Raw genomic sequence first — 11,168 nt, forward strand, 5'->3', positions numbered from 1 at the left:
GCTCTCAAGAGCCCCTTTCCTCGCTCGTATACTTGATCGGACTTCATTGACCCTCCGTCAATGTTTACAAAGTAACCATCCGTAGGCTCCACTTTACTTCCATTCCTTCCACCTAACACACCCCTACCGGGCCCGAACTCCAAACAGTAGAAATTTGGTAATACTCGAGTATACCGGAATCAAGAGTCTCACTACTACAAGATACCATATAACAGTCCCCATGGCTCGTCAATTTTCCCGACCAAGCCCTCGCTGGCTCGATCCAATCGACTACCAATGGGGTTGAGCTCAGTAGGATCAGTAATGGTCGTTGGATACTCGTCCAACCGACACCAAATTCATGAACCAAATTCAGTATTTCATGTATCATTCAATCATTACAGTGAAACAGTAGACAGTCATATGAGACACCAAATGGGTGAGGGCGATCAAGTACACCCCCACTTAATCAATTTCAAGGCATCAAGTTCACATATACCAAAGCCACATTGTAAACAACAAGTGAGTAGTACACTCACCAATCAAGCAAATGATATTTCATGCACTTCCGCCTAAGAGCGTCTTGCACCACCGTCACGTCCTAAAATATTCAAATAAGCACAATAAGTGTGAGGACGTGCAAATTCCTTGCATATTTCTTGAAAATTTCCTTTTATTTGAAAATAATTTGGAAATTATTATTCTATACCATATTGCTACTTAATCACCCTAGAAAAAGTGCCAATGATCATAGAAAATTAGGGTTTTCCTTTCCGATTTCAATTCGAAGTGAAATAGGGTTTTTCGTGTATCCGTCATGTAATTATCCGGTACGGAGCAAGGATCAAATTTGGTGCTTAAGAGTGACTTTTGGGTGAAAAATAATATGTGATTAGAAGAAATGATAAAAATTTAGTGAGTAGGAAGTAAAAATCCTAGTACGTGTGATTTAAGGAAAAACGGCGCGAACCGCCGGGTACCGCGCACTACCGATTGAACGCACCACTTGACCACCACTTTCTTACCACATGAGCTCATTAATATTTGAGCAAAATATCCCCCTCATGGCCAGCTAGTCTTGACCGAAAATGTGGACCAAATGCAAAGAAAAGAAAGAGAAAAAAAAGAGTGGTGGTGGTGGCGCCACTTGTCGCCACCTAAGGGTTTCTTGACCAACCAAGAGTCCAACCTTTTTATCCCCAATTTTGCTCTTTCTTCACCATATTTCTGCTGGTTGGCCGAGAGACAAGAGGGGAAAGAGAGAGCAAAGAAACACCTTCCTTCATCTTGAATTTGAGCTGCCAAGTGAGAAAGAAAGGAAACTAAACCGATTAAAGTCACCCTTGAGTGTTTGTTTAGTGAGGTGTTGGTGAATTTTTGAAGGAGAAAGCTAGGGTTGCTCTTGGTAGACACTAAGCAAGGTAAGAATGATGATTTCCCCAATTTTTACTCTTAATCTTGTTTAAATTAGCTTAGCATCTCAAATTTGTGGTGAATAATGGTTGTTATCATGTCTTGGGTGTTGTTTTTCCTTGTGGATAAATGAATTAGGGTTTGATGAATTGCTGTCAAACTTGATGTATGGTTAATATATGTTGTATCCAAGATTGTATAGGGGGTTTTGGTAGCAAGTGAAGCAAGAAATGAAGAAAGTTATCATTGGAATAAAAAATTCCAGATTTCTGGAAAAATTTTAGCCTTTCTGTCCGGTTTTATTGCATCATGTTAGAGGCCGAATTAGGCTTGGTATAAAACATGAAAGTTGTACAGAATGGTATTTTATAGGTGCCTACAAAATTTCACCTCAATCGGAGCAACGTAGCGTATGAAAAGACCAAAATACCCTCGCTGCCCTAGGTTAAATTCCAGTGTTCCGCGTAGACAGTTCAGTCTATTTGGCTGTGTTTATTCACTATAATCCGTACATATTTTGTGACGCCCGAAAGAAAAGAAAAGGGAAATTTTCTTTATTTATTTATTTATTTTTCCGCGTGCATTTTTCTTACTTTATTTTATTATCAAAATTTTCCAGAGACTTTTATAAATGAATATAGTTTTCCAATCATTTTTCTACTATAAATTAGTTCATGAGAAATAAAGAGTGTGTATTGGACGTGGGACCCGCTAGTGGCGTTAAGTTCGATAAATTCGACCAATTAGGTTATGTTTTGTATACCGGGATTAATATACTAGGTGTTAAGAGATAATTAGAGGTTTCCCATATGGATGGGTATTGGAGAGACAAAAGGATAGCTATGCATTAAAGAGGTGACAAGTGTCACTTTGTGATTCAAGTTGGACTTTTGACCATCTTATCTCAACTTTACTAAAACCAAAATTTGACCAAAAATCAAGCCATTTTATCCTTCTTATGGCAGAAACTTTGAGAGCAAGAGAGAGAGAAAAATCTTCATCTTTCACTCCAATTTCTTACTCCAATCTTGAGTTCTAACCGATAGAATTGCAAATTACTCCACAAAAGTTGTTTACTAAGGAGATTCCAAGGTGTTTGTGGAGCTAATTTGGGAAGAAGAACTCTAAGCCATCACCTTTCTTGAGATTTCAAGGTATCATGTCTAGCAATCCATTCTTTGTTCTTAACAATGGTTTATTAGTGACTTGTGTTGGCTTAAGAGGTGATTTTATGGAAGATTTCTTGGATTAAAGTGAAGTTAGTTAAATTTCTATTTTTTTTTTGGGATTTTTCTGTTTTCCTATGATGGATATGGTTAGCCTTGAATTGATGGTTCTAAATGGTGTTAAATAGCTCTCTTGTGCGTTAATTGCGGCTATTTGCGGAAAATTTCAGTTTTGTGCGGAAATTCCAGGTTTAGGGTTTACATTTGCCCTGTTCTGGCCGGATTTATTTGGGCATGTTAGAGGCCGAATCAGGCTTAGGTTAAAACATGAAAGTTGTAGAAAATGGTGTTAACTAGTTGCCTACAAAATTACAGCTTGAACCGAGCCCTGTATCATGCGAAATGACCAAAATACCCTTGACTGCCCATGAGCCCTGTTTCGTCCAGATTTCTGTTTTCGTGGAGTTTTCCAATTTTGACCATGAAAATGTATGATTTGGCTTTTGAGGTCTTCATAAGAAATGTAGGTTTATGTCTTGGCTTCGAAACGCCATAATATTCATTTCAATCGGATAAGGGTAGCTTCAGTTATGGATATTGTACCGAAAGGTGTTAAACGGAACTTTTATACGTTAATTGCGATCGTTGCTGAAAATTTACGCTTGAGGGAATGAATTCCGGTTTCTAGAGTTTAATTGGGGGTTTTGCTAATGGTGGCTCTTAAGCTTCTAATTAGCTTTGATTGAGGGATATTGTGGCCTAATTGGATGCATTTTATTGCTTATTAACCGTATGTGTGATTGGTGATATATTGTAGGTTGGAAATGAAGCATTTATGGGGAAATGCTGTCCGAACTTTGAGAATGTATGATTGCTTTGAGTTTGTGATTTAGGGCTTGGACTCGGACAAGGTAATGATATATGATGGATGGTTTCTGAGCCGTGGAGGTGAGTGACCCTCAACTATTTCCCAAGTACTTTTGAAATGTTTCTTGCATTATTTACTCGACTGCATATCATGCGTGCTTGCATGTGAGTTCATGACATGATTTGGCTTTAATGAGTTCTTGGGGAGTCTTGTGCTGAACGCCAACGTCTCCACCCTGTTTATTGTTCATGACATTATCTGGAGCACCAACGTTGCTCCCCCTTATTGTTTAACGTTAAGTGATCTATTTGAGTGTTGGGTGTTTAAGTGCAATGATTTCACTGGCTCACCGGAGCAATAAACGTACATTTGATTACTGATTCATGACATCATCGAAATGCATTATTGTGAAATATATTTGATTACTGCTTTGATTGGTTACTCACTGAGCTTTTAGCTCACCCCAAAAGTATTTTATTCCCCTCCACAGGGCTCGTGGCGAAGGAAAGATTGTAGTACTTATTCACGTGGCTGGATGGCATATATCTTGTACAGTTTGGATTTGGAATCATTTTATGTATAGTTGGGAATTAGTTTCCGCTTCGCTTATGACATGTAATTATTGGAGAATTTGATGTATATTTGAGATTTATATTGTAATCTATTTGAGGATTGTAGTAAGTGAGTGAGTCCCGGCGAGAGCTGGGCAGGCGGCCCACCGAACCCTCTGGTTCGCCTTAGGGGAAGCTGGGGCTGTCACATATTTAGCCATTTTCCAAAACATGAAAGTTTTAGTACTCTGTCTTAGCTTTTCAACTCCACCAAGAACGTCTTAAACTGACTTTGGTAGCCTGAGATATGGCCATTTAAATGTAGTACGATTATTTAGCCGATTAGTTGGAACCTGGTTCTGTGAACTGGGAATTTGATTAGGTTACACTGGAAATTTGACCAAGTGATCTTCATGAAAGTTGTAGGGCTTCGTCTTAGCTTCGAAATGGTATAAGTTTCACACCAAGCTGATAAGCGTAGCCTCGGATGTGTCCTTTCCGCAAAATCCTATCAAATCTGTCTTTTGTAAACTTCATTTCCGCATTTGTTATTAGTTGATTTATGTCCTTGTATTGTCTTGAGCCTATGGAACGGCTGTTGAAATGCATTTGTGTTGTGTATAAACTTTGGCTTGAATGAGAAAAATAATGAAGCCATAAATGGCTGGAAAAATAGGTAAATGCAAAGGGCGTGCTGCCCAAATTTTCGCTTGAGGGCTAAGTTTCTAATTGAATTTGTATATTTTCATTTGGCAAATACTATGACCGTTTTACCATTCCGTTTTACCATTCCAAAACATGATACCTCTTCGATTTGAAACGCCAGATGTTTGCTTACTCCGTACCCAAAATATAGAGGTACGATTTAGGGTTTTCTCGGCCACAAGTGAACCACGTTTAAGTGAGGTTTTAAGTGTGAACGTAAGGTAGTATTGTCCTCCTTTTCACATGATTTTATCATGACGTGTAGTCTATACTAGCTGCTTGGGTATGAGGTGATTTTGAACTATCTAAACGATGCTGAAAACAATATTTTTAGCCTATCTCGTTGGAGTCCGAGTTGTCTTTAGTCCAAGTATTTTCCGCCGGACATTTTATAACCCGCTTGAGTTAGTTTTGTGTTTGGTTTATGAAACCCTAGTTATTTTCGTCCTCCGATCCAAATATCCCTTTTTAACTATAAAGGCGTCTTTATACGTTTTACTTATCAATTGCCGGTTTTTCTTTGATTTCACTTACTTGTTTGTGCTAGATAGACTGTAATATTCTTTCTCATCTACTCTTAGGTTTTCTCGGTGACTGAGGTAATATCCGGAAGGATATTTGCACGTTGTTTTACGTAAATAGGTGAGTGTTCCTTGTTTGTTATGTTTCTTGATTATATGGCTTGTATATATGACTGATAACATGTTAAACGCTTTCAATGATTAGCCAAAACGAGTTTTCTAGGCGAGTGTGCACTTTATCGTACTCAGCCTAAATGATTGTGAAATTTTCAATGATTGAACGATTGAAATGTTACTTGTGCATGAATGTAAGCCTTTTGGCTGAACTAGCCACTGCCCCTTGTTACCGATCGACTCGAGCTAGAAGCGGACTCGGTCGGGCGATATGGTGACCTGGGTGAACGTTTGGTATACTCGAGTATTACCTTGAAGTCTGGTGGAGCCCGGCCAATGTCTGGGAAGGGGGTGAATGAAATGAACGAACGAACGAGGGTTTTACTTACAAAATGTATTTTCAAGTGAATGAATGGAGGAATAAGGGGAATGTCAGGAGAACGAATGAAAGAAACGAACGAACAAATGGCTCCTTGTGAGCCTGTATCCTTTTAATGTATGTGTTATTATCGCTTTCCATTGTAAATGTTACTTGAATTATTGAAATTCTATATTTAATGTTTTGGATGGATTGCTGCTTACGTGTTCGGAACCTCACTGAGCTTTTAGCTCATCCCTTTAGTTTTGTTTTCCTTAACGGGGGAAGGCGAGCAAGGAAGAGAGCTCTGTATAGACTAGCTTGGTCTAGTTCTTTGGTTTTGTAATGGTTCTCGCCCTAGTGCTTGGCACGGGCTGGTTGTATGGTGAATTGAGAACCTTTGTATATTCGACGGATGTGCTTCCTTCTGAGATAACAATGTATATAATTTTGTTTTAAGTTTTGGATCCTTGTTTTGCTCTTTCTTGTGGTTTTATTTCTGATTTGCTTGAGTGAACGACTGAGTCCCGGCGAGAGTTGGGCAGGCGGTCCGCCGAACCCTTTGGTTCGCCTTAGGGGGAGGTGGGGCTGTCACAATAAGACTTGATTACAAGTCATAAACCAATTCCACATACTACCAAAATAGGGCTCCATAAGAATGTATAAGCACTAGAGTAAACCAGGGAAATCCGGAAATGGAATTAAGCTCTAACCCAAAAAAAATAGTTTTTGACATCATTTTGCGGTTTTGGCACCATTGGCACTACGATTATTGGATGGAGGTGAAAGATACACCATTTTGAAGCTAAGAGATAGAGCTACAATGTTGAAGAAGGCTACTCTGTCCAGTTCCGAGTGTAACTAGGGCAAAATTTCAATATACTACACCAGAACCGCAAAAACAGGTTCACAAACCGTATTCTGGTTCAATCATCATAAGTCAGGCTACCTAAGTCCAAATCAAGTGATTCCAAAGCCATCCGAAATCTAAGATACAAGGATACAATTCATCAGAAGACATCAACAACCAAATCAGAAGCATTCCCTATCAAATTAATCAATTACCAGAACTGATTACCAAGTTCGGGTACAAACAGGGCAGCAGGGGTATTTCAGTCTTTTCACAAGCTACGTTGCTCTGATTGACCTGAAATTTTGTAGGAATCTCTAAAATATCATTCCCTAAAACTTTAATGTTTTAACCCAAGGCCAATTCGGCCTCTAACTATGAGGTACAGTGCCGGGCAGAATGTAAGAAAATGAAACCCTATCTTCCAAAATTTCTTTCCAAAACAGAAATTTCCTGCAATTAACCACACTTTCCACCTTCTAGCTTCCTTCAATAGCATTTCCAATCATCATACATAGCCACACAATGATAATCATATGAAAACAGAAAAATCATCAATAATTATAAAACTTCACCAAATTCAACCAAAATCAAGATATAATCCACAAAATTCCCTCTTAGGCTACCACAAATCATGAATTAAACATCATTAGATGGAGGAGAGGGGTTCCTTCACTACTCACCTTTGTAATACAAGAGAGGGAGCAACTAATCCCCTTAGCCTTCCAAACAACTCCACTAACCACCTCACAATCACTCACTTAAGGGTTTTTATGGAGTAAATCAAGATTCTAACGGTTAAGTTGTGAGATTGAGCAAGAAATAGAAGGAAGAAATTGAAGAGTTTTCCTTTCTTTTGCCTTGGAAAGGGCCGGCCAAAGCTTGTAATTTTTGGATGATTTTTGGGTCAATTTTTGATTTATTTGGTAAAGCATGAATAGTGGTCAAAAGTAAGACTAGCTCTCCAAGTGACACTTGTCACTATAATTAATACATGGTTATCCTTTTGTCTCTCCACTCTCATCCATATAACAACCTCTAATTATCTCATAACACCCGATAAATTAAACCCAGTATCCCAAACTTAACTTAATTGGCCGAATTTGACCGAACTTTCCGCACTAGCGGGTCCCACGTCCGATATACGTTCTTACTTTCTCAAAATCTAACTGATACTAGAAAAATCTTCTAAAAACTATATTTACTCATAAACATTAGTTAGAAAATTTTCTAATAAAGAAAATGCATAAAAGGCGTGCGAATAATTAAAATAAGGCCTAGAAATAAGGAAATTTACGGGTTCTCACACCACAAGCTTGCACCTTCCTTCTAGCTAGAGCAAAATTCCAAGAGATTTGGGGGTTGGAATATGAAGAACAAGCAATATTGAAGCTAAAAAGTGAAGCTTTTCTTCCCCTCCTTTGCCTTCCTTGGTCAGCCGAAAATGAGAGAGTGTGAGGGAGTGAAATGTTGTAATTTTTGTGGTGGAAAAAGTGAAGGAAAGCTAACCATAAGTTTGTATAAAAAGTCAACTTCCAATAGTGGCTCAATAGTGTCTTGCACTACCACTTTCTCTCTTTGCTACACCTATACACTCATCCTCCAAGGTAAATTCTCTAGCACTACAATTACTCATACTTACTAGTCTAAAATTAATTCTCCAAATCTCCAATTAGTCGTGCCGGTGCGACTTTCGAAAAATTTTCGACGCGTAAGCGATAAAAGCACCATTTAAGAAAAATTCATGCATAAATAATAAAATTAAATAACACAGCTAACACTCACGAACACAAGTCCCAGTTCATTTCACCAATTCACCACTTAAACACGGTATTTCACCCCTTTTTGCAAAAATAAAGCATATGCGTCACGCGAAACACTTTTAAAGAAATTTTCATGCTTAAGTTGATAAAAGTAAATGGTATGCTATTGTAGATGATTTAAAGTGATAAAAATGGATAATTTAAATAAATGATTAAATATTGAAATAAATAGATAATTAAATAAAATGTTTAAAAATTGCAGGTCCTTACAATAAAGAACCAGAACCAACCAATTTTGAATTATGAAATAATTTAAACTTTCCATTTCCAAATGAAAAAAAAATAACCAAATTTGTCCAAAGTAGAAACATAATTTAAATTTCATCAAGAAGATGGTACAATAAATATTTCATTAAGATCCAAATAAAATATGGTCTTTAAATTGGGGCTGAAGTTTTGTCACGAGGTCTCAATAATATGGTGATGCAACCTGGGTTTAGGGGATTCACGGTTCCAAGGGGCTGCCTGGCTGTTACCCACTTAGCGTTCGCTGATAATGTGTTCATTTTTGCAAACGGATCCTCGAAGGCGTTAAAGGAGGTCATTGGTGTCTTAGATAGTTATCAGAGAGTGTCTGGACAGCTGATTAACGTCCAAAAGTGTGGCTATCTCATGCATCTGTCCTCGTCTCCAGCTCGTCGACGAGTAGTAGAGCGGTTGACTGGTTTCTCTAGGCAATCATTCCCAGTAAGATACCTAGGGTTTCCTTTATACTACGGCAGAAGCAAGGCCACACATTATGGGGAGGTATGTCAAGCCATCATCGGAAGGGTCCTTTCTTGGAAATCGAAGTTTCTCTCTTCCAGGGGACGGATTGTGTTAATTCGGCATGTGCTCTCAACGATCCCAATACATCTCCTGTTTGCTGCTGTGATGCCACAATCAGTCTTTCGAGTCATCGAGCGGATCTGCTCCAACTTTCTATGGGGGAATAATAGCGGGGATCACAAATGACATTGGATTCGCTGGCCCCACCTGTGTTATCCAGTGGAGGAAGGGGGAGCGGGTTTTCGAAGGCTTAAGGATGTATATACGGCTTTCTCATTTAAGCTATGGTGGGCATTTCAAATGGGATCATCCCTCTGGGCTCAGTTTATGCATGCAAAATACTGTACTGGTCTCCAACCGTGTCAGGCAGACGTTCGGCCGCCTACTTCGGCGACCTGGAGGCGGATGGTCAATGTTAGTCGACACGTGGAGCTATCCATGCTTTGGTTGGTCCACAAGGGTCTGTGTAACTTCTGGTACGATAACTGGTTGGGCAGTGGGGCTCTGTACTTGAGAGTGACTGTGAGACCTGACTGGTCATTTAGGGACTTCATCGTGCAGGGGAGGTGGGATATCCAGCGGTTGGGACAGGTGCTGCCATCAGACATTACCAGGTGCTGCCATCAGACATTACATGCGCTGTCTTGAGGAAGCCGACCCCGGGAGGGGCCCTAGCAGCAGAGGCTATTTGGATGCCAACAACATCCGGACGTTTCACCCTATCCTCAGCATATCAGGAGGTCAGACAGGTTAGTCATAAGTCCATCGTCTACTCTCACATTTGGGGTCCCAGCCTCCCGCTGAAGGTCTCTTTCTTCATGCTGCGATTACTGCGAAGAAGGTTGCCGTTGGATGAGATATTATGCATGATGGGGTTCCAACTGCCATCCAAGTGTTTCTACTGTGCAGCAGCTGCGGAGGAGACGACTGAACATGTCTTTTTCACAGGGCGCATAGCGTTGGAAGTGTGGGGCTTCTTCAATGCCATTTGTGGGGTCACTCCAAAACCTCAAAATTTAAGAGCATGCCTTTTGAGTTGGTGGTTACTGGGGGCGTCGTCCGTAGGAGGGAGATTTGTACGGGCCAGGCTGCCCAGTTGGATATGCCGGAATATTTGGAAAGCGAGAAACAGTGCAGTTTTTTATGGAGCCAGGATTCGGAGTCAAGAGGTCTGTCAGGCGATTTTCAAGGATATCAGAGCAGCGTTCTAGATTCAGTTTAAGCGAGTGATCCATGGACGTGATTTCTCAGAGATGTGCGACAAAATTGCTCAAATTCCTTCCCCCAGGTATGACTTCACTATTGTAAGATGGAAGCCGAGCGCGACGGGGCAATTGACACTCAACACTGATGGGTGCTCCAAAGGTAATTCTGGTATGAGTGGTGGAGGTGGAGTGATCAGGGATTCCAATGGCCAACTAGTTTTTGCGTTCTCAGCTTTTCTTGGTGAGCAAACCAGTTTACGGGCAGAGGCTCTGGCGCTTCTAATTGGACTCCGGTTGTGTGTTGGACATGGAGTGGTCACACCGTTTGTGCAATCAGACTCTGCAATTTTAGTGGGTATGTTACAACGATGGCTTCAGTGCCCATGGCATGTTCGGGTGGAGGTGGAGCAGATCAGGCAATTGGTTACGGAAGTGGATAGGTTTTCGCACTGTGTTTGGGAGACAAACCAAGTAGTAGATGCATTGGCGAATGTGGGGGTCATGCATGCCCAGGACCCGCTTCGGATTTATGATAACCCAAGGGCAGCTCCGGTACTGGTTAGGGGGACACTTCGGCTAGATCGGTTGGGTGTCCCATCTGTTAGAAGGGCAAGGGGGGTTGGGAGAGGAGAACCGTTTCCTAGTGCTTAGAACATTGTGCTCATAAGTCGTGTGTTTGGTTTTCTCATATGAATAAAATCTAAAGTTTTTTTTAAAAAAATAAAGTCTAAAAACTCCTATTACCTCAACTTGAATTCTCTTGCCATCATCCACATAGATATATCTTTTACTATCATTAGACTTTCAACAACTCAAGCAACCCTACATAAACACACTAATGTCAATG

The 11,168-nt window shown here is 40.2% G+C and overlaps 1 protein-coding gene across 1 annotated transcript; it reads left to right on the forward strand.

Annotated features, from left to right (window-relative positions):
• The first annotated feature begins 8,765 nt into the window (after positions 1-8,765).
• LOC140014597 (uncharacterized) lies at positions 8,766-10,327 on the forward strand. Its single transcript, XM_072065663.1, has 3 exons — positions 8,766-9,095; positions 9,235-9,576; positions 9,662-10,327. Exons 1-3 carry the CDS (start codon positions 8,766-8,768, stop codon positions 10,325-10,327), a joined length of 1,338 nt encoding a protein of 445 aa, XP_071921764.1.
• The last annotated feature ends 841 nt before the right edge of the window (positions 10,328-11,168 follow it).

Source organism: Coffea arabica, chromosome 9e (assembly GCF_036785885.1).
Source record: "Coffea arabica cultivar ET-39 chromosome 9e, Coffea Arabica ET-39 HiFi, whole genome shotgun sequence".
NCBI classification, from domain to species: domain Eukaryota; kingdom Viridiplantae; phylum Streptophyta; class Magnoliopsida; order Gentianales; family Rubiaceae; genus Coffea; species Coffea arabica.